The sequence below is a fragment of the Phoenix dactylifera genome, chromosome 12, assembly GCF_051530095.1.
Source record: "Phoenix dactylifera cultivar Ajwa chromosome 12, Ajwa_hap1_PhDact_Kaust_v1.1, whole genome shotgun sequence".
Taxonomy (NCBI): domain Eukaryota; kingdom Viridiplantae; phylum Streptophyta; class Magnoliopsida; order Arecales; family Arecaceae; genus Phoenix; species Phoenix dactylifera.
The window spans coordinates 23,447,393-23,470,154 of NC_143201.1; the positions used below are offsets into that span (position 1 = coordinate 23,447,393).

Consider the following 22,762-nt stretch of genomic DNA (forward strand, 5'->3'; position numbering starts at 1 on the left):
GAGGGGAGGGCGAGGGGATAAAGATTCGAGAAGGGATATCGGGTTTCATAACAGCTCTTCTCCCATAAAATTCCTCTCTCTCTTCGCGTTCGAAGTCCTAACCCTAACCTCCACATCATTCATCCCCATGGCCAGCGACGAGCCATCGTCTCCTTCTTCTGCCGGCAAGCACCGGAGGTCGGCGGACGGGCAAGGACCGGAGGAGTTGTCGACGCGCCGGAAGCACCACCGTCACCACCACCGTCACCACCGCCACCGCCGCCACCGCCATCACAGCGAGCACAGCCGGGAGAGGGACGATGGGGAAACCGCCCTTACCGTGGCGGATGCGGATGCGGAATCCTCTGCCGTGCCTGAGCCTGGTGATGACGACCGGGAGGAGGGGGAGATTCTTGAAGAAGAAGAGGGAGGTGGAGAGATCAATGGAGAGAAAGGCGTCAGCTTGGAGGTGGGAGGGGGTTCTGATGTTGAATCGGGCGAGATCAAGGTGGACGGTGCCGATGCTTATTCCAAACGGGTCTGTTTCGAGATCTCTTGATTCTTTTAAATTGCGTGTTCGATTGCTTCCCTTTTTTGTTATCAAATTGTCTTCTTGATAAGGATTTATCTCAGTATTCCGTAGAATTTCATAGAATTAGTAGAAATTACATCAAGAATAAAGAAAGAGGCATAACATGACCTGTATATCAAGTAAGAAGATCGGCTGCTGAAGTCCATAGTTGAAAGGTTCTTTTTTATCCCAAAATAAAGAATCTCTCTTATTTTTCGTTTCTTTCCGAATTTTGGTAGGCTTGATAAGTATTTATTGATGACCTTAATCCTTCTTGATGGTTTTTCGAAAGCGCACGATTTACCAGTTAGTTTTTGGGTTAATCACAGGCAGCTTCTGGGGAGAAGGATGCTTTGTCCGGCGATAGTTTAAAGGTGCTTAATTCTAATCAGAATACATGGACAGATGAAAGCATGCTGGACAAATCTCATCTTTTCGAGAACTTCAGTGGTAAGGATGAAGATCAAGTGAAGGGATACGAGGCAAACAGAGAAACACGTGTTTGGGAGACTGGTAATATATCAGCGAGTGATGGGGAGAATGAAGGAGCCATTGTTGGTGAAGCAAGACAACGACGATCAAATTCACCTCGGAAAGGAGCTGAGAAGGAAAAGAAGCGCAAGAGTATCACTACACATGATAGAAAAAGTTGGTCAAGATCAATGTCTCCTGTGTCAAAAAGTCGGTTGAGATCAAGGTCTCCTGTGTCTGGAGAAAGTTTGCATGCAGCAAAGCACAGGAAAAAGGATAATTGTGATATCAAAGATTCTGAGCATAACTTGGAGAGGCTTGAATCGAGGCAGCATATGGATCTAGGGTATGCTGACAGTAAAGTATCAGATAAGAAGGACAGATCTATATCACCCAAGAATTTGCGGGAGAGATACAAGGACACCAGACGATCTCCATCTTACAGCAGGTGCATTGCTGAAGCTGATCATAGGGATCGGTCAAGGTCCCGTGACCATATGAGGGAGAGATCATATGAAAGGGGTTCAGATTATTATGCAGATGGCGGTGCTCAATCTGGCCAGTTTGAGTTGCAAGGTAATTTTAGGAATGAGTTGGACAAATATGCAACCAGAAGTAGAACAAGTGAAAGAGGGGTGCACAGGGAACGAGAGAGTAGTAATAGTTATTGCAGATATGATGACCGGGAGGATAGGCATGGCAATTGGGAAAGAGATAGGGATAAAGAAAGGTACAGCAACAGTCTTAGAGACAGAGGTAGTAAGGAGGTGGATAAGGATGCTCGTAGAGAAATTGAGAGGAGCAGTAGCTATAGCAGACATGACAGGCGGGAGTACAGGCATCTAAGTAGGGGCAGAGAGAGGGAAAGAAAAAGATACAGTAGTAGTAAAGAAAGAGGTAGCGAGAACCTGCGGGACATGAGTTGGGAGAGGTATAGAGAGAGGGAGAAGGTAAGGGATATCGACAGTGAGCGCAAAAGGGACAGAGATGGTGAACATAGGAATAGGAATCAGGTTAGAGATAGGGACATACATATGCATACAGAAAGAGAAAATGGACTGATGGAAAGGGATAAGGTTACCGGTCAAGACAGGCATAGGTATTCTAGGCATTCAAAATATGATGAAGTGGAACATTGCAAGGAGAAAACAAGATCTAAGGACGCCGCCAAGGAAAGTAGGTATAATAGACGCAATCCCAAAGAAGAAAAAGTGGAATCTATCAGGTACATTTGTTAGATCTTATATTTGTCAATGAAATTAAATGCAATACCTTATTTTTATTTATTGATATTATCATGCTTCATTTGACATGTTCATACAATTGTTTTTAATTGTAGGGAGGAAGATGAAGAAGACTATAAAGAGAGAGTTGAACAACAGCTTGCAAAACAGGATGAGGAAGATGTTGACAAAATCAAGGAGGAAAGTAGAAAAAGGAGACAAGCTATCCTAGAAAAGTACAAACAGCAACAACTGAAGCAACATGTGGAATCCTCATCTAATGATAATGAGAAAGGTAAGTTTCTTTGCCATCAAATTGTTATAGTACATTTCTAGTGGATATAAATTCTGTTCCAATATTGATCTTTGTTTTCCCTATAAATCAAATTAATCTCATATATCCTTATTAATATGTATGTGGATCAGAGGAAAATGCATCTACAGATAAGGACAAGCTGCAGGAGGTAAAATCTACTAGAGCTGATAAACAAGCCCCAAATGAAGAGCTTGAAACTAGGCATGATACTTTGGACATGTATGTTGCTGATCCATCATTTATTGTGGGCAAATCACCTGTGCAAAATGGACAATCCATTGACGAGAAAACAACTGGTGCTAGGGGGCTTGGGGAGGGTACTCCCAAGGTTTGTTACCCAATCTGTGATATATCTTCAATCTTAATACATCTGAGTCCGTTTATTCAGAGCAAGTTCTGATGCTTGTTAAGTACTTGCTTAATGTTTTCTCTCATTCCTTTTTTATTTACTTTACTCAGAATTGAGTAAAAGATGCTCATTGTTTTGTTCTGAACATTTTTTACCCTACAGAGTGAGAGATCAACTGATATGTTTTGTGATGATATCTTTGGAGAATCACCTGCTGGAGTTCGTAAATCGGTAACATATTATGCATATATTTTTACCCTTTATTGTCAATCTAGTTGCAGTACTTGTCTGTTGCAATCCTTTATTTCTACCCTTGATTTTTTGCTCCATTGTTAATAGGGCTGGAATCGAGTTGGAGCCTAAGCATGCCCCCTATACCGGGCCTGTCCAAAACCCAATTGGGCTGATAACCTAATTGCTTTTGCTGACTTCCTCCTCTCTGCCACGAGGCTGTGATTAGAGAGAGAGAGAGAGAGAGAGAGAGAGAGAGAGAGAGAGAAGGGAGAAGAAGAGAGAGGGAGAGAGGGGCCCCTGTCGCAATTGTCGATGGCTCCCCACCAGCAGCGTGACCATGACCGCTGCTTAATCCCGGTGGTGCCCACCACCTTCGCCTCCGAAGTCGCCACTTTGGTTCTCCTTGTCCTTGCCTTCCTCTGCTTCCTTGCGCTCCTCCTTGCCCCTCCCTTACTCATTGCCAGCACCCGCCTCTCTTCTCCTCCTATTCGTAAATGGCAGCAGCAATTTTGTCGTCCACCTTCCTTTTGGCCATCTGCTCTCACCGTAAATGCCCCTTCCACTCCCCCCCCCCCCCCCCCCCCCCAACAAAAAAAAAAAAACCCTTTTTGGCTCCTCAAACCTCACCCTTGCTTATGCCAAATTGTTGATTTGAATTGCTTCCCTCTCTTTGAGGAATCGCCTCCAGGTTTGCAACCAAAAGAAGCAGGTTGCTATCATCCCTAGAGAGAAGCCGTTGGATATAGGGTTGGATTGGGCCTCATGCTAGGTTTAGGCCTTGTTTGAGGCTAATTTCAGGCGTGAATCCAGGCTTGGTTTTTGGGTGTGGTCTAGGCTGGGCTAAGGATCAACATGAGTCTGGCCTGAAATATCTTCAGGCCTTACTTTGAGGTCCAAGCCCGAATTGAATTGCCTTGGGCGTAATGGCCCAACCCTTAGATGGCCTGTCCCGATAGGGCAGACCCATTTCCAGCCATAATTGTTAATAATTGAACAAAAGCTGCTTGTAAATTGAATCTCAATTCATATGACAACCTGGTTGGTCGAAAACATTAAACTTGAGATCAAATATATTTAATTATTTCTCTAGGAAGGGAGAGGGAGAAGGAGAGGGAGAAAGAGAGAGAGAGAACGGGAGGAGAGAGAGGGAAAGAGAGAGAGAGGGGCTAAGGCCTTGGAGGAGCTTTGAAGGGGGATGGAGGCTGGTGACAAAGACCGAGAGAGAAAGAAAGGGGGAGGGAGAGAGAGAAACTTTCCTCCAATTGCTGTCGGGTTTTGAAGGGGATGAAGGCTAGAGAGTTCGGGCCTTACATTTCTCTGGCCTTCAAATAGGGCAAACAGGGTGAACTAGCAAATAGAGCCTTTGGTCGAGGGTTTCAAAGCAGAGGTAGCCATGTGAAGATCGTTTTGACTGGTTGGCTTTATATCTCGTTTCAAACTAGCGAATCGTGCCTGTAACTGACCGGTCTGGTTCGGTATGTCGTGAACTGTCTGGTTTGTCAACCCCTGATACTCGTTCTTAATTCTTCCCTTCTAACATGTTTTAGCTTGTGATTTGGAATGTTTATGCTTTTAATTCTGTTTCACATATCCAATATCATGGAATTTCTTAATTTCTTTGATTACCACAGATTAAATGTGATAGGTGATATTGCTAAGCTGTACCGCTATTGTTGATTATAGTACCGCTATTGTTGATTATATTATGTATATCTCATGTAGGGCAGAGGAGATGACCTTCAAATTGATAGAAATGGTCTTCATGACAATTGGGATGATGCAGAGGGATACTATAGTAAGTTTTGATATGTTACTAATATTTACATTGAGAAATCATATTTTGTTTAATGTTTCGTTCTTCTTTTAATGAATATCACATTTTAGGTACACATGTTTTACATGTCGGGCTTTATTACATTGGAAGTTTGCGTTTTTTTTTTTAATTTCTTTTCATGCAGGTTACAGGTTTGGTGAGGTGCTTGATGGTCGTTATGAAATTATTGCAGCTCATGGAAAAGGTGTTTTTTCAACTGTCGTTCGTGTGAAGGATCTTAAAGCTGGGAAAGGTGATCCTGAAGAAGTAGCCATAAAAATCATACGCAACAATGATACCATGTGAGTAGACATCAAAATGCTTAATTTTGAATCAGGTAGTTTTAGTTCTGCTCATCATGATACTTACTCTTTATGTCATTGGAATGTTGTCTTATGATGTAAATATGTAAGGTACAAGGCAGGTCAAGGGGAATTAGTCATACTGAAGAAATTGGCAGGTGCAGATCCTGAGGACAAACGCCACTGCGTTAGGTTTCTTTCAAGTTTCAAGTATCGGAATCATCTTTGTTTAGTTTTTGAATCTCTTCATATGAACCTACGTGAGGTTCTGAAGAAATTTGGGCGTAATATTGGTCTTAAGCTGACTGCTGTCAGGGCATATGCTAAGCAGCTTTTCATTGCGCTGAAACATCTAAAAAACTGTGGCGTTCTGCACTGTGATATAAAGCCGGATAACATGCTGGTACATCTTCTCATCCTGTGTCATAATTTTGCAGTTTTATATGGTGCACCACTCACATATCGAGAAGCATGTTTCTTTTTTCTCATTAATATGTGCATATGCTATATGAACACCATGTTTGTTTTGAAATCATAGCAATTTCTGTTTGGGTTGTCTTGACTAAATGGTGCCAATTTCTGTTTGGATTGTCTTGACTAAATAATACTTGTTGTCTTAACATATACTCTTTGCTCTTGTGATATGGTTATGTGTAGGTGAATGAGGCTAAAAATGTGCTAAAGCTCTGTGATTTTGGCAATGCTATGTTTGCTGGTAAGAATGAAATAACACCATACCTGGTTAGCCGCTTCTACCGTGCCCCAGAAATAAGTGAGTACCTCAGTTTACACTCTTCATGCTTGGCATTTTCTTTTGGGTCTTTCATTAGCTATGGTTTTATTGTATTGCATGTTCTGGTACATGTTCATGTGCCTGTCTGTTATATTGTAGCCATGCATATGTGCAGTGTGCATGTTTTTTGTTTTGTTTTTTTTTCTGTTACCACGGATATGCTTATGGTTAGTTAGACTGACTATATGTCCTGTGATGGCTTGAATTTTCTTTTGCAGTTCTTGGATTGCCATATGATCATCCGATAGATATCTGGTCCGTTGGTTGCTGTTTATATGAGCTTTATACAGGGAAAGTCCTTTTTCCTGGTCCATCAAACAATGACATGCTTCGACTCCACATGGAGTTAAAGGGTTCTTTCCCAAAGAAGATGCTCCGAAAGGTGAGGTTTTGAGGACAGTTCCCATGATGTTTACCCTTTTAATAGGAGAGGTTGTTTCCGTCTTGTATAATTGAGCACCTTGTGGAGACCTTGGGTTTAAATGCTCAGAAATTCCTCATTTTTTTAGTGCAAATTTAGTTGTTGCACACTATTGCATATTGTGACTTATTTCATGCATTGAAACTTGAAGTCATAATGTTTTATAATTATTTTATTTTTGATCTAGAAAACCTTTTAGTGGCTTCGTAACATTGAACTATATAAATGGTCTTTACTCTTTTAGTTGTGCTATTGATTGTGTGTGCTGATATGATAACTTGATACAGGGTGCCTTTGCTGATCACCATTTTGATCAGGATTTGAGTTTTCATGCTACAGAGGAGGATCCAGTTACAAAGAAGGTTACTACTCTTCTATTCAGATCTTCTTAAAGTCACAGTGTGGTGTTACGTTTAGGTATTGTCCAATTAAAAAAGCAGTGCGATCCAAAATTTACAAGTGCTCACCCTTTTTTTGTGTTTCGTTTTCTTTCCTACAGACTGTTAATAGACTGGTTCTCAATATCAAGCCAAAGGACATTGGTGCCCTCATATCAAGCTCTCCTGGGGAGGATCCCAAAATGTTATTGAATTTTAAAGATCTTCTAGAAAGAATATTTGTCTTGGATCCAGAAAAGAGGTTGACGGTATCGCAAGCATTGAGTCATCCATTTATCACGGGCAAGTGAACTAAGATGCTGATTTTTCTGACTGCAAATATGCTGTTGAGCATGCCCCTTCCCTGTGATCTAACTTTCTATTTAGTCATCTAATTTTTCGGCATTTATGTCTTTTCCCTGCTGCATGGGAGCTCTAAGTTTGGAGTGCGTGGATGAAGCATGGAAGAGATGCTGGTTGAAAAAAAAAGACCTTCCTGCATGGCAGTTCTTATCAGTGGGATGTGTTCTGTTTCTTGTAAGACAACTTGTCAAAGGCGTTTTCATCTCTTGTAATTCATACTTATGATCATGTGTTTCTGAACATCTATTAAAAAATTACTTGTTCCTTTCCTCTATCAGTTACTTGAACTTCAAATTGAGCTATTCAGCAAAACTGAGAATTAGAAATGCTTTCTATTTTTAGTGATTGAAGTTCTTGTGAGGATGAAAATATTTCTTCTTGTGACCTTTGGAAATGGTGGCTGCACCTAGACCTTTTCCATGTTTTGGATACTAAGTTTTATGCTACTTTATAAGTTTGTCACTTGGCTTTTGGAATTTGTATGTTATTTCCTTATTATCAGACATAATGTTGTTAACCCAGTTGTAAATGTAACTGGGCTGATTGGTTTGCACATTTTGGCATCTTAATCTTGGAATTATCATGTTTATTCTTATCATTAATCATTTGTTATTATTTGCATAGTTATTTCATTTATCAAAATTGTTTGGTCCTTGGAGAGTCTAATTCTGTCTTTCATTCAGGGTTTCTGCCAGGCTATGAGGCTAGCAACAATGTTTAATATGGGCAACCAAAAGAAGGTACCCTTGTTTGATTGCTGGGAATCTTAATGTGTTTGAAACCTTGAAACTGACGTTTTGTGACTATAAGACTCTCTTTATACTAGTCTTGAAATTTAATTGGACAATAGGAAGGGTGTAGCATATCATATTGAGTAATCCTAGATATCTTTATTTACTTGACCAAAATTTCCATTTCTCTGGAACCTCTTTAGGTATCAATGTGTTGTGTAGGATTTCATGTGCGCTATGCCGTTCTCCTTGTTCTTTTTCTTCCCTTTTCAGAATTGCAAGCCTATAAGTTCTTTTGGAATGTCAAATTATGTTATAAGTTATCTTTTATTCTCATGAATTTTAATAATTTGACATACTAATAAGGTATATGGATCATCCAATCAGTTACTCTGCTTTATGATAGTAGTAAATGTCTGCTCCTTTCTTTTTTTCTGTGCATATCCTTGACAAAAGTCTGTCAAAACTGATCTTTGCTTTGGTGTTCTGGAGGCCTTTGCATAGGAGACTGCTGGATGCAGGGCCGGTGCTGTGAAAAGTTTTCATGGTAAATCTTCCAGCGCTTTGATTTCTTCTAGTTATTCTGATTTGTTAGTAATTATTTTCAAATTTTAAGGTTGATTATCATCAATGAGCTGAACTCCTTTCCAGTATGAGCCTTACTAACATGGCAATTTTTTTTAGGTGTAGTTGCTAATTTTTTGGAGACTCAGTAAGTTTCCCTTTTTTCTTATTAATTCTCACTATGCTTTGAGCAATTTCTGTCAGAATGTGGGAAAAGAAACAACTTTAATTTTATTATATTCTTTTGACTGGTTATGCTGTAGATATGGAAACCTCTTTGCATTGTGTGCTTGTATTGTTTTTTGGGTTGAGGGATTGAGGATGGTTGAAGTTTTACTTGCTCTTTGATTTGATAAAAATCAGTGGTTCTTTAGTTTCATCGTTTGGTATGTCTGCTTCCAGTGACAGTTTAGAACATGTTTCATAATTCTGGTCAACATGTTTTGGATTGTGAGTGATTCTGACTCATTCTGAAGTTGTTTTGGGTGTTTCAAGTGCGAAATAAGATTCATTCATTCTATTTTTTGGGGTTGTTTTGACGGTTTCTGGGCTTGATCTTTAGAAAGGTTTTTTATTAAAAAGGGATTTGGCTAGTTTTAATCAACTTGGACCTTAAAGATTTAGTTTAATGTTTTCAAGCTAACTCAAACTAGGTCCATTTGAATTTTTAAATGTTATGCTAAGGTGGATGTGGATTAAACTTTGGTGGAATTTAGACCGAGTCTTGCGTCAGTGGTCACACCCCTCTGCTTGCTACCAGAGGTTTGGGGTTCAGTTCTGGGTGGTGCATTCACACATATTTGAGCTTGGATAATTGTAGTGCAGGTGGGTCTCCTTCCTTCCCTCCCTCTCTCTCTCTCTACAAAGAAATGAAGGAATAGATTTGGATATGAGAACATTGAGGAAGGTTTAGGGAGTTTAAAATCCAAACAAAAGCCAATGCAATTAAAGATGGGGATTTAATTGCGAATTAATTTCTATATTTTTGTTTATTTTTAGGACTTGGAGTTTGTCTGCCGTTATAACTTTTCTTGTGCCAAGACCTTCAAAGATCTTTGACACTACTTTTCAATACGCTCCAGCCATATTCTCATAAATTCCTCATTTATCAATTCACTTTAAGTGATGCTACATTTTCCCTGCTTATATCAACTCCCTCTTTCTTGTTGTCATGTAGCCCCTTCCCCTTATTCTTGGTCAGTCATATTTGTGATTAGTAGCTTCCACTGTTTCATCAGATTTTCTCTTTGTATAAATCATTATTGATGCATGTATCTCTCACTTTTAAGGGTTTGACAAACTGTTTTTCGCATAAAATGGAATTTGTGTTTTTGCAAATTATTTCATGAATGGAGCTGAAAAATCCAAAAACTCTTTGGACATTGCTTTTTAGAAGTTGTTGCTTTTCGGTTGCATAGATTTAATTGGATAGATCAAAATATAACTGCAGCCCATCTACTGTGGGAACATTGATATAATGAACAAAAACGAGTCATGATCTTTAATACCTAATAAGCCTAGACTTTAGGTATGCATTTTTTTCCGTGTAACTATGCCTTTGCCATTTCGAAATTCGTTGAAAGAGAACCCAATTGCTTCCTTTTCAATTTCTGAAACTGCGATTTGGTTGATTTTTACCATTTTAGCAATTGCTGGTCGGTTATCTGAAGACTAAATTTGCCTTTTCAATTTCTTTTTTCTTGTTTTCAGTTCTTCCATACACACCCCTTAGTTGCATTTTCTTTGATGCATTGGAATTGCTCCTAAGCGTCATGGTTGATCATGGTTTGGTTGTGGCTTGATCGTGGTTGAGTTTCTCGATTCTTCCTCTTCTATTTTATTTTATTTATATTTTTTATCAAGCCATCTGAGCTGAGTTTTTTATTCCATAAAACTTCGATTATCGTCCTTCCTTTTGCCATATATGCTTATATTCCCTTATTTCTGCTATCGGTATGGCTAGAACAATTGTCCAAATACTGAAGGCAAGAAAGCAGTCCAGGGGGCTTGTTTTTTAAACAAGCTCCATGGTTATCTTGTAGTTATCAAATCATTCCTCACTAAAAGATACCTACTTACCAAACCTTGTATGGTTCAGCACTTCACCTACTCTGGTGTTTAACATCTAAGCTCTAATATTCGTTCCTTCATTTGAACTTTAGCCATAGTCTGATTTTTGTTCCGGTTTATGTCTCGTCTAGTTGTTATTAGTAATTTTATTGGTTTCATTGGGTCTGGATGCAATTTGGCTGTTTCGGCTGAAAATTGTAGAAATTGAGAAAAATATCAACTATAGTGAGGGCAAACATTACAAATAAAAGGGCAAAGACAATAAGCTAGGCATGTTTCAACGCATATTATATTTGTTTTGCGACCTTCCGATTTATTCCTTTAGTGGTTTTGCGCTAAAACATTCATTGTTTGGAAAGATTTTAGGCAGGAGAGGGGTGATCAAGGGGCTGCCCAGTGGCTAAGTGCTAGGTGGGCATCTAGAATAAAAGCAGTGCACACATTTAATCAAAAATGAAAAAAATCTTATTGGAGGAAATGTCCTCAGGGACTTCAGAACTCCTGGTGATGGGAGGTTTTTGCTTCTTATTTTGGATCATCGCCACAAGCAGCTTTAGCTCTTACTATCTAATTCTGCTCCAACATCAGTTGCATCCACTACTGTTTGCAATAGCAAGAGCCTCATTAAACATAATGGCTCTTGCTGGCAGCAACCTTACCCCATCAGTAGCCATTGTAACTGCTGGCACCAAGACTACCAAATGCTTCCATGGACTACCACGTCAAGGGCATTAATGAATAAGGAGATTTTGGGGAGGAGGAAAAGGGAAAAGAAAAAAACAGCAACTACTGAAAATCACCATTGTAACTGCTGGCATCAAACGCCGCCATTGATTGCTGTTCCCTGCCATCGAACCATCACTCCCTTGTCGCCTTCTTGCTGTGATAGGAGTCTAGAGCTCATTCAACAAAATTTTGGGGCTTTGGATGGGAGTTGGGTGTTTCTTAGGCATCAGGCTTATGGTCCCTGACCCATTTAACTTGAACCCCAACATGAACCAGCACTAGGTCACCTGGTGCACGTGCCAGGCTTAAAAAGGGATGCATGTCCTGGCAACTTTCTACTCATGGGCCACCTAGACTCAGACGAGGAGCCCTAGGCCTGACTTGTCCTAATACAGGCAATGGCTTGTTTTACAGAACAATAGAAACGGGTAAAAGATATTTTTCCAAAATAAAATGCAAAAATAATGTTTGACGCCAATTAATGTGCGACATTCTATGAGATGTGAGTTCTCTGATAGCCCTGCTTGTGTTTAAAAAGTTAGCTTCATCTATTTTTCTTAAAACTAATGTTGCAATTCTTCCAAACTATTCCAAATGTTATAGGTCTTATGTTCAAACTAAAGAAAATACTTTCTGACATCAGAGAAACAAATAGATGCCCAAAAATAAGTAAAGAGGTACGTATCCATAATTTGGCTTCTAAAATTTAATTTCAGCTGAACTTTTCAAAATTGCCGCATTGGCTTTACTTGAAACTAGAATGTTTTCTTGCTGGACTCTGATCTTTAGAAGCATTTAGGTTAATGTCAGCCTCAATTGGTGCTTCTCATTAACAATTTAAAAAATATTTAACATTTAGCATTGTAATCAAAATAATCAGATTTCAAGACAGAAGGTCTACTTTTTCCCTTTTATGTAAGATATAAAATGATTAAAGATGCTGGAAATTTTATGTAGGTTATGCACTATCACGTCGGAAATAGCTTGATATTTAATCAGTTAATACATGAAAAGACAAAAGATGAACTTTAGGGGGTTTTGGGTTTCTTAACTTTCTTTTACATTGCTTTTGGCTAGCAAGAGCTTTTTATTCTCTCTTCTTTTTGCTTCTTTCTTTTGAATTTTGGCTGTCGATCCATTAATCCGTCGCTTGATAGGAAAGTTTAGTGGGCCAGATGTGGACCTGTATTTTGTTATTTGAACTGTTCAGTCAGAATCGTTCTTGTTAAGCATTGGGCCACGAAGAGAGAAGCGACCTTGCTCCATGTCTTCTTTCTTAACTCTTGATTCCTTACCTCCGTTTTGGTTGATGGAGCAGTTATTGAAACATAGAGCGGGACAACATTCTCAATCAGAAAGATGGCTTTGACAACATGGGATTCAATGTTGATGTTAACTTGGTGGCGAACACTTAGTTGCCTATTATGAATCACCTTGATCTTCCTCCCACTAGATCCCACCATAAACCACCGCTTCTATGAGACCACGCTGTAGCCTCTCTTCCACTTTGAGCTCCCTTGTCTCCTTCAGGCAAAAAGGAGAAAACTCCAAATTTAGCTCCTAATTCAGGAAACATTAGGATTTCTCCTTTGCTCCTTAAGAACCATCCTCTCTGTCTCTATGGAAGCTTGAAGCCCCTTTTTGTTGCAGATCTTGTTGGTGGCCATTGGAGGGCAGTTATCATTGGTGGTTGCTAAGAGATCATAAATGGTGGTATGATAGGAGCTTCAATGAGGAAAAAAAGATGTTATCAATAGGGGAATTGGGTGAAAGAAAATGGGCAATAGCGATTGACTCTGAGTTCACTTCTGGTTGAACCTTGACTTGTAACCCGACCGGCATTGGGTTGGGCTGGGTCAACGGGTTCAAAACACAGGGCTGGGTCAATAGGTTCAAAACACTGCCTAAAATAATCTTTTCAAGTTTTACAATAAAAATGGGTTCCTTTTAGGTTGACTTATTGAAAGAAGATTTTGCTTTGAGCTAACTAGAAGGCTACCCAATGGTACAGGACTACTATGAAAACAGTAACTCTGATGTTGGGTTTTTTTTTGTTTTGTTTCTTTTTTTCGGTTCTGATAAGTTAGGAATTCTTAAACATTATAAAACATGCTGAAACATTTTTCCAAATTTTAGAATGTGCCTTTGGCCTTGTGAGCATTACCTCAGTTGGCTTCTTCTTAAGCCTTCTTGAATCCATGCTCCAATATAATTCATCTTTTACGAAATCTCTTGTTCAATGCCTCTTTTGAGATCTATGTGAGGGCCGAAATGATATCAGGGATTCAGTGGCTTAATGACCACATGAGAGCAGCCAAAATTGCTATGGGTGTTGAAAATGATATCACTTTTTAGTGCTAATGTTTCTGCATTAGTAGATTGATTACTAAGGTTTTGATCAGGATGGTTGTATTGTTGCAGCACTAAGGCAGGAAAGTTCAGCTGAAATGGGATATTAAAGTGGAGTAGCAATATTTGTTGGAGGGACACGAAGATGTGCAATGTATTTAAGTTGCAGTGCAAGTTAGATAGCTAGATCAATATATTGCTGACGGAAAAATGTTAATGTTGCCGAGGATAGGACCACTATTATAGCTTATACCTGATTTTGTCACTGAATATGCAAGACAACATAGTGCTAGAGATGCCTACCACCTTCACTCAATTAAACAATATACAGAATTGTGATAAAACCTTTTTTACTTTTGTCACTGAATATGCAAGACAATATAGTGCTAGAGATGCCTACCACCTTCACTCAATTAAACAATATACAGAATTGTGATAAAACATTTTTTACTTTCCGTGGCATTGCTTACTGATGCAAATGAGCGTATGCAGAAATAAAACTTGTTCACATCTTCACTCACTTGAAAAATTTGGAAACCTATACTGATGCAAACTGATTTGTGCTTGTGATCAATATTGGTAATGTTTTTTTGAGCACAGGACATGTGTAAGTTCTTTTAAATTAATGCATTAAGTTTATTGTCAAGAACCACTTTTTTGCTTTACATCCCGGGGAAAAATTGCTGTATCATGATTACATATTTTTTCCATAAATGAATAAAATTACTGGTTCGCTAAAAAATGTGAGATCATGTCTCAGTGAAGCTGACATTGACTGTCTCTCCGCTTTCTGCGCAACCTTCCAGCCCATGTTGCCAGCAAGATATTTGGTAGATGTTACTATAGCGAAAGTTATTCTGTCGAGGCTCCTGAAATTTCAGGCTTGACTAACCACTGAGTTACCTGTTGTGAATTGTGGTTGCCTAGATCCGAGTTCTGCTAATCAGTAATGACAGCAATATACGAATCTTTCATGTGCTTGCTTCGTTCTTTGGACATAAAAGTGCACCTCTTTAACAAACTCTTTTTTTGTATAAACTTGTCTCTTCTTCGTGATCATTGCCGAAACTTGGAGTATGAATACACATTATTATATTAGATGTATGCCCTGAAGCCATGTAATCGTTATTGAACATTGATATGCACCAGCATATGGGCATGTACAATGCAAGGCCGGCTTGTTAAAAAGACCGTTATCCAGTTATGGTATAAATCAATTAAAGTACAAAAACTTTATGACCACCTAGCATCCTATTTTCCTACTTGTTAATAGGTACCTCCTCATCTAGGCTGGGTGAGGGCCAGCTTTTAAAGAAGCCAGGGCCAGTGGGACCGGTTATGTCATGCAAGATCATCATGGGCTCATCATTGAGCTGGGGTTATATGCCTGGATGATTACACTGTTTCTCTGGCTGAGCTTCCAGCTGCATGGGAAGTATTGGGCTGGTGGTCTTACTGTTCAAGCATGGATTGTGTGGTTGGAGGGTGACTCTACATGATCATCCATGTTTGAGGGACCTCTGGAGTCTGGACCCCAAGCTGGGCATAGCTTAGTTTCAGTTATCTCATAGCTATGGGCAGGGTAATCAGGTATTTGACTGGCTAAATAGCCATCACCATTAATGAGAGTAGACTGGGTGTCCAACTTCCCACCTAAGCTGCTGTATCAAGCACTGACAGGTGCTGCGGGCATTTCTTGTGAACGTTTATAGAATGGGGAAAGGGGTTTGCCTCCCTTTTCTTATCCAACAAATCTGTACTTCTAGTTAATGTTTCAGCAATTAAAATGAAATTAACAATTACAATTATTTTAAATACTTTCATATAAAACTTATGTGGGTGCATGGGTGGAGCCAAGGGGGCTTTTGTTGGGGGGGGAGGGGAGGGGCAGGGCCTCCGTAAGACTTGAAAAAATCTTTGAGAGTTCATGATTGTGTCCCCACCTTTTGGTTCCTGTTCAATTATGTGGTCCTCTCAATATATGAGATTAATCCAAGTGCTAAATAACCAACCTGAGGGGGTGTTTGGCATGTGGTGATTATCGCAAGATCAATGGTGATGTAGTTGGGGGGTGATGAGTTCACATCATTTGGTTGCTCCATGGTGATCCTACATGGTAGTGATCCCAAATTACCCTCATTCCTTAAATCATCGTCCAACCTAGTGATGGGATGCCTGTCCTTGAGGTCGGAAATCCAAGATCACCCTAGGATGGTGATCTTAGGCTGAAAGTTGAGAACAAAAATACCCCCAAGTTCAGCAAAAAAAATGGTATGTCAATATACTGTTAATATATTATATCAATATTATAGTATATTCATATTATATACATTATATTATAATATATTATTAATCATATTATTGTCATATTACTATTCAACGATAATTTTAATTATAGTAGAAATACATCATTGTACTTTATATTTATATAATGAAAGTATTTAATATATTACTTCTATTTGCCTTATTTTTTAAATAAAATAATTATTAGCATTAAAAATAATATATTATAAATATGAATAAATATATTAATTCTATAATAACAATTAATATATCTTTATAGGATTAATAATTTATAGAACTAATAAATATATTTTTGTGGAATATATCAAGGATAATTTTGGTATTATATGGTGAGTGATCTTGGATATTCATGGAGTACCAAACAGATTACTCGTGGATAACTAGAAATCTTTAATCACTGGAACATAGTATACCAAACGTAGTGATCATAAATCATCGAAGATTAGATTACCTAGGGATAAGGATCACCAGTGATCTAAGATCACTTCGGTGATCCCATCTGGGTCACCAAACGCCACCTTAGTGTTGTGCTTACATCCACTTCTTTTGCAACTAGGACTCTCTTAAATTTCTTTAAATAGAAAGGTGAGAGATGTAGAGTTTAGAGATTAGGGGATGGTGTGCAGTAATTAAGATGGGTGATCAAGGAAGAGAAAGGAACATGGCTGCTAACAAGGAAGAGCGCAGAGGTCTTACCAGCGGTAAATAATGAACAAATAGTGAAGAATCTTTGGAATTTATACCTTTTCTTTCTCCAGTAGTAAAGTAAGTCTTTTCCCTTACCAAACAAAATAAAGTTCTCATCACCTTTCTATAATAGTACATCAATTCTAACTATGGTTAGATTAGATTAGAAATTATTCAAATATTAGGTTACATATTAAAAACTTCCCAAAGATTAGTCTGCATAAAGAAAGAGTGCAGTGCCTTTTGTGTGGGCGGCGGCGGCGGCGGTTTGGGCAGATGCTATGTTTTGTATAAGAATCAGGTGGTACTGTGGACAGGGGGCAAAAAACAGATCTAGGATCAAGAATGACTATGCTGCGTTTAGAATTATTCTTTTAATGCACCATTTGCTTATATTTTTGTTTAACTTCATGGCTCTTTTGTATGAAACATTCAATTGCTTGTATGCACATCAGCATATGTTGAAGTTTTTTCATCATGTTGGACTACGGGGGTCTGTTTTCTTCGATTTCGTCGTTTTTTTCCCATATGTCTATCCATGGAAACTCCAATTTTTATTACCTAAATGTCTAATTTCAAAAGAAATAATGTGTTATTAAGCTCCTGTCATGAATGTAATGCACAAATTCAGTATGTGTGTGTGGTTGTATTAATCATAAAATTTGACTCCTTGAATAGACTTCGTTAGCTTGTTATTTTTGCCCCCTCCTAAAAAAATAAGGCTCTGTAGTGTGGAAGAAACACTACTCGAGTATCAAGTTGCTTGGGCTTGGCTTGGCATCTAAACAAGCTACTCGAGCTTGGGTCGAACTTGAGCTGAACTCAACATAACTTGCTCAAGCTCAGCTCAGCTAAGTTTTTAGCTGAGCTTTCCCACTATATTCAAACAGCACAGGTGTTCAGGCTTGGCTCGTTTTTGAGCCGAGCTTTGAAATGTGCTTGAGCTTGGCTTGTTTCTTAAAGGAACCGAGCTTTGAAATGTGCTTGAGCTAGGCTCGTTTACAAGCCGAGGCATGCTCGAATGAGCTCTTAGCGAGTCGAGCTCGAGCTGCTCATGATCTCGGTTCATTTGCAGCTCGGTGTATAACAAAGATAGTGAAGGAAAATTTTAGATATGGAAATTGAATGTCTAATGAAGAGGGGCAAGATAGAGAGAGAGAGAGAGATGCATTATTAATTACCATTTATAGTAGAAAAGATTCTAACTGCAATAAATAAAACAATAGGAAAGAAGGACATGGGTCTTTTGTGAAGCAAAATCAACAGATGCAATCTTTTTATGTAATATTTCAGAATTCAAAATTCCTGTGTTTCTTTACATGCGTCCACTAATTGCTGGCATTTCAAAAATTTGAAACACCATGTCATATAGGTTGTATTATCAAAATAATCAAGTCTTTTTGAGTAGTATGCCATTTTCCAGGGTATGTGGCTGCCACCTTTATTTTTAACTCACCAGTAGAGGGAGACTTTGTACCCTGATGCATTGGTGCAAGTCATGCTGAAAGTCCATTTTATGTGCCACTTCGGTAGTTTCCCATTGTTCTATGTATGGATCAAGTTGTTCATGGTTTGCATCAGGTCTTTTAGGTGGGTATGAAGCTGTTATTGTTCTATCCTACTTAGGTTGTGAAAGGATAGGAGAGAAACGGATTCATCCAGGAGTTTGGGGCTTTAGTGAACAATGGTTATTGGTTGGGCCTTATCTGCATGTCAGAGAAGACCTAAAATGATAAACTATTGGGAATTCTATTTCTTTTTGCTATAATTAATTGGAACTAAGATTTGGTTGCAGATTTTGCATAGTACTTTTTCTTTCTTCCCTTGCATGCAACAAGAGTCTTAAGAGGACTCAAGCTCTTGAGTGCAACTTCAGTCTTGAGAGAACTCAAGCTCTTGATATATCAAGCCCAGCCCCTCTTTACTTATACTAAGTAGATTTGCATTTTTTTTTAATTTTCTAAAATAACTGAAGCTCAGCTCCACTGCCCAGCAGGTTGACTGTTCTAAGATGCCATCAATAGTTTTCCTTGAGATTTGCGCACATCAGATGATGTAAGTATAGTTGTTGTGGCAATCATCTTCTCTTCATGAATCTCAAGGCTCACTATTGACAGCATGCTGCTCCTATATATGCCTTTCCTTCTGCTGCAATGCAGACCTAAATTGTGCCCATTTAGAATATAGGGAGGCAAGGATAGGGAATTCTTCCTTCCCTCTTCTTTCTCCCATCTCTCTTTTTCTTTTTCTTCTTTTTCCGTATATTATTTCATTGGAAAAGTTGTTTCTTTTTCTGATGTTGACTGCCATCTAACTTCAAGGTATTCATGACAGTGTTTACAGAGATTAAACCACATTCAAGATCTTTTTCCTGAAGTCTTTTTTCTTGAACATTAAGTTCTTACTCCTATACCCTCCCATAGCAAGACCTTATTGGCCATCAATCGTATTCCATCTTTTTAATCTGTGCCTAGATCTGAATGCAAGAGGCAGAACCCTGCAAAATGACTTAAAGTTCTTTCTTTTCCATAATATCAATTCGAATCCAGTCCTCCATCAACCCTACTTGTGGTATTTACAGAATCACATACACACAAATTTACCTGATTTTAATGCTTAGAACTAAGTTTTGCAGGATAGCAGGCCACCTTCTTTTGTTTATAGCCCATTACCTGATCTTTTTGCTTGCTATGGCCTCTTTACTGATAATCCTCAAAATCCTAAGATGTAGGGATCAGGAAAATAGCAGAATCCATTGTTGGAACACATTTGGTGATATGGGAATTATTTGAGTGGAAATAGACATGCCAAATGGAAACCATATATTAGCTGCTAAACTGGATCATAATTTTTTAACCACAAAAATGTTTTTGATCATGAAATTGTGCTTGTTAAAATTGTTGAGATTCAACTTGGTGATTAAGCGTTTGGTTCGCTTGTTTTCTTGTTTTGGTGGGAATTGCCATTATCACGACTTCTTGGTGCTTGAGGGTTCTGTCCTAGTATTTTCACCAGATTTGGATAAACTTTTGGGTGATTGGGTTTTTCTTTTCTTTTCCATTTTAATTATGAAGTTCCTAGATAAAATTGATTATCTGTAGGTTATATGACTGGTTCTAAGGCTTCTATAGCACCTTAGATTCCTATGTAGGGCTGTCAAAAATAATCTTGGCTGGCCTAAGTGGTGTTAAGACTTGACCAGAGAGAAGGGCCTGGGCTCATATTTTCAGCCGTGAAGCATGATGGGGACGATAAGAAGTCTGGTATTTTTAAGGCTGTGCCTCAGCTTGAATTTCTGGGAGATTTACGTTATGGCCCTATTTGGCGTAGCCCAAGTTGAAATTACCTATACCTGGTGGGAGCTTGGGAGTGGTATGAGCTTGTTTTGGTCCATGCCAAGCTTGGGCCTGAAATTTTTAATTCTGGCCCAAATTTAGGCTGGCCCAATGACACGTCTTGTGGTTTTTCATTTTTCTAGTAATTCATACACATGGTTTTAGTGAAATTATCCCTAATGAGAACAAACGTTTATGGAATAAACAACGGTTTCAGCTAATTGAATTATTTATATGGCTCCTTAAAGTGTTAAAGTGTGAACAGACGTCAAGTATGAAGGGTGGGAAAGGAGGCCCTAGCATGATTGAGTAGCCACTCTTTATTTTGTTCTGTCCCATGATGCTCAATATAGCAAGGGTTTTTACTATGTGCCAAGGTGAAAATTCTGGACGGTTGGCAAGTTGTTTCAGTTTGTTTTCACCTCCATAGTTTCTTTTAATTCTTCCAGGCTTCTAGACTATCTTTGGGGGAACTTGCAGTTTAGGACCAACTGATCAGATTTGAAGCCACAAAACTATGCTAAGAATGATTGTCAGATTGCCTTCTGTTTCATTTTGCCGATTCTGCTCATGGGTGCCAAACTGCGCTCCCATTACAAATTTGCCAAATTTTTTCCTTCTTGATTACATTTGTCGTATGCAATGGTCCAAATGCATGCAGAATGAGAGCATCTGATGTCTTGGTGCTTATAATGTCTCATATAGCACGAGTTCAATTTTTAATGATTGCATCTGTTACAACAGTGTGTCTTTGTGACCAACTTGAGGGACATTTGCAGTATCATCTACGTTTAGCATTTGTTAGCTGTCCTTCATGCAAGTTGTGCAAGAAAAAGACAAAAATCATAAGCAAAGCATGTAGCCTTAGCCAATATAACAAGTCTAGTCATGGTCACCGCAGGCAAAATGATGGCAGACATGATCATTCATGAACAAGTATGTTAGACTCTAATCCTCAAGTCTCTGGGAAACAGCATTGTCACTTGAAATCAGTTCCATCTCATTAATATGTTTAGCTATGGTCCTCTTCCCAACCGTTGAGCTCTTAGATCCAATTCCCACATTTCTAATTCTTGTATAGTTTGTGGACTGAAAAAATGGCATCATAATAATAATTTCACCCTAGTAGCTATTAGGGCAAGGTGGGGGACATCAGCCGCAAGATCAACAAGCTACATTCTGTTCTCTGCATGTATGCATCTAGGTGAATCATTTGATGCTTGGGTGTCTGATATGAGTGTAAATGTGTTGCAGATAATGTTATTGATGATTTTAGGTAACCTTTCACCTTTAAATTTCTTACAGTGACTCTAGCATGTGGAGTATAACTCTTTATTAACTTCCAGTGGGGGGTTTAATGATTGTTTCTTCTAAATTTTGACTTTTCTCAAACTACATGATGAGTCTCTATACACTAGAACAAAACATAATGTGGAACAACTTTTTAGTTTCTCTTTTGTAGATGATGAAGATATTGTCCATAATACTGCTATAAAAGTTTGTAAACAATGCACAAGTTAAGACCTTATATGACATAGATGATCTTTAGCGCTTGTTGTAGATTCTGGTGCTTGCTTTTGGGGAATGGAATTTTTTTTTTTCTACGAAGTACATGACTTGTAAATGGATATGGCCTTCATACAGACAATAGGTTATGGAAAAATATGATTAATCACGTCAATAATGACCATAAAGCTTTGTTATTTTGTTATTTCTTGCGATATCATCATGATTCAGCATATGAAAATCAAATCCCTATGTTTAGTGGTGATATTTTCGAATAATAAGCTTCTTTCCATCTATTGGGCTCGGTCTTGTGGAATTGTTCCATTAAGGCGCTTAGTATTTTTGGGGCATTTAGTAAAGTTTGTATTAATAGCTAATGTTCTTAATTAGCAACTTTTGTATTATAGTTGATGATGTAGGTGGCAAAGACGAAGAAAATGGCCTTAATTAACAAACAACTGGGCTCTTTGTTATGTTTCTTATCGTACTGATCTGGTGAACTGTGGAATTGTTGTTCACATAATTTACCCAATCTTCAATAGTAGTTGTTTATTTTTAGATATGCTGAGATGATGATTGGAATTCCTCCTTTTTCAAATTTGTCTCTGATTTTAAACCTCTATTATCTCTCTTTTAATTCTGCTTTATGCAGTTATTATATGCTCTAATACCTTCAGGGCAAACAATACTTTGGTGTACTCAAAGGGCACTCAAGCTGAGAGCTCTGACAGGTCTGAATGGTAAAATTTCTTTTAAGGTTATACAGAAATGGAGTGTATTTGTGCTGTCATCCTCCATGAAAGCATGCATTTGGCCATACATGACCAAACAAAAAGCCTCTGGAGCGTGCTTTTTCCGCCTTAAGCACCAGAACACGTTGAAATTATTTGGCAATTCGTGCAGTAATGTTACCTGTTCTTGTTATTCTGTTCTTCCCCCAAAATCGGGGGGGTTCCCTGTGTTCTGCAGGACAAGAATATTATCTCTCTCGGGCTTTAGTAACGTTACATTTATTTGCATTCTTTTATGGGTTGTAGGGAATTTAGCTGCAGTCTCACCTCAAGAGTTCACGCAGTGGATATGAAAAAATAAAGTCATGTATTTTCTTGACTTATAGGGAATTTTATGTGTAGTTTTACTTTGCATCGCAGCGCCATGGGATTGTTTGATTGGTTAACTTATACTGTAGGTTATCCGTTCGGCGGCATGGAGCTGCCGACGTTTATGTTGCTTCTTAGAACCATTTTGAGTGTCTTTCTTGGATTTTAACCCTGCAAC

General features: G+C 38.6%; 2 protein-coding genes across 24 annotated transcripts in view; both read left to right on the top strand.

Annotated features, from left to right (window-relative positions):
• On the top strand, positions 1-22,598 carry LOC103700973 (uncharacterized). 23 transcript variants are annotated; one of them, XR_015972279.2, is made up of 16 exons: positions 1-517; positions 880-2,246; positions 2,361-2,539; positions 2,671-2,888; positions 3,072-3,140; positions 4,866-4,938; positions 5,102-5,258; positions 5,370-5,661; positions 5,916-6,030; positions 6,270-6,433; positions 6,760-6,834; positions 6,972-7,386; positions 7,896-7,952; positions 8,400-8,490; positions 8,628-8,655; positions 22,137-22,598. XR_015972279.2 is itself a non-coding variant. In XM_088709180.2 (12 exons), the coding sequence occupies exons 1-11, from the start codon at positions 128-130 to the stop codon at positions 6,862-6,864; spliced, it is 3,129 nt and encodes a 1,042-aa protein (XP_088565306.2). In that variant the 5' UTR covers positions 1-127; the 3' UTR covers positions 6,865-6,889; positions 6,972-7,489. The 23 variants fall into 23 exon arrangements, 3 of the variants coding, with proteins under 3 accessions (XP_088565306.2, XP_038986100.3, XP_088565307.2); XR_005513363.3 differs by having other exon boundaries at positions 8,436-8,490; positions 14,413-22,598; XR_005513364.3 differs by having other exon boundaries at positions 8,436-8,490.
• Positions 8,434-22,762, top strand: part of AHP2 (Tat-binding protein 1(Tbp-1)-interacting protein (TBPIP)) — a 21,424-nt gene continuing 7,095 nt past the window's right edge. The window contains exon 1 of the mRNA XM_088709184.2: positions 8,434-8,490. Coding sequence (XP_088565310.1) covers positions 8,488-8,490 — 3 coding nt within the window. The 5' untranslated portion in view covers positions 8,434-8,487. The remainder of the gene's footprint in view (positions 8,491-22,762) is intronic.

Coding starts and splice junctions, on each gene's coding strand:
- LOC103700973 (XM_039130172.3), top strand. CDS start 128: ATGGCCAGCGACGAGCCATCGTCTCCTTCTTCTGCCGGCAAGCACCGG. Junction 2,540..2,670: donor ATCTAATGATAATGAGAAAG/GTAAGTTTCTTT, acceptor TATGTGGATCAG/AGGAAAATGCATCTACAGAT. Junction 5,259..5,369: donor ATACGCAACAATGATACCAT/GTGAGTAGACAT, acceptor TAAATATGTAAG/GTACAAGGCAGGTCAAGGGG.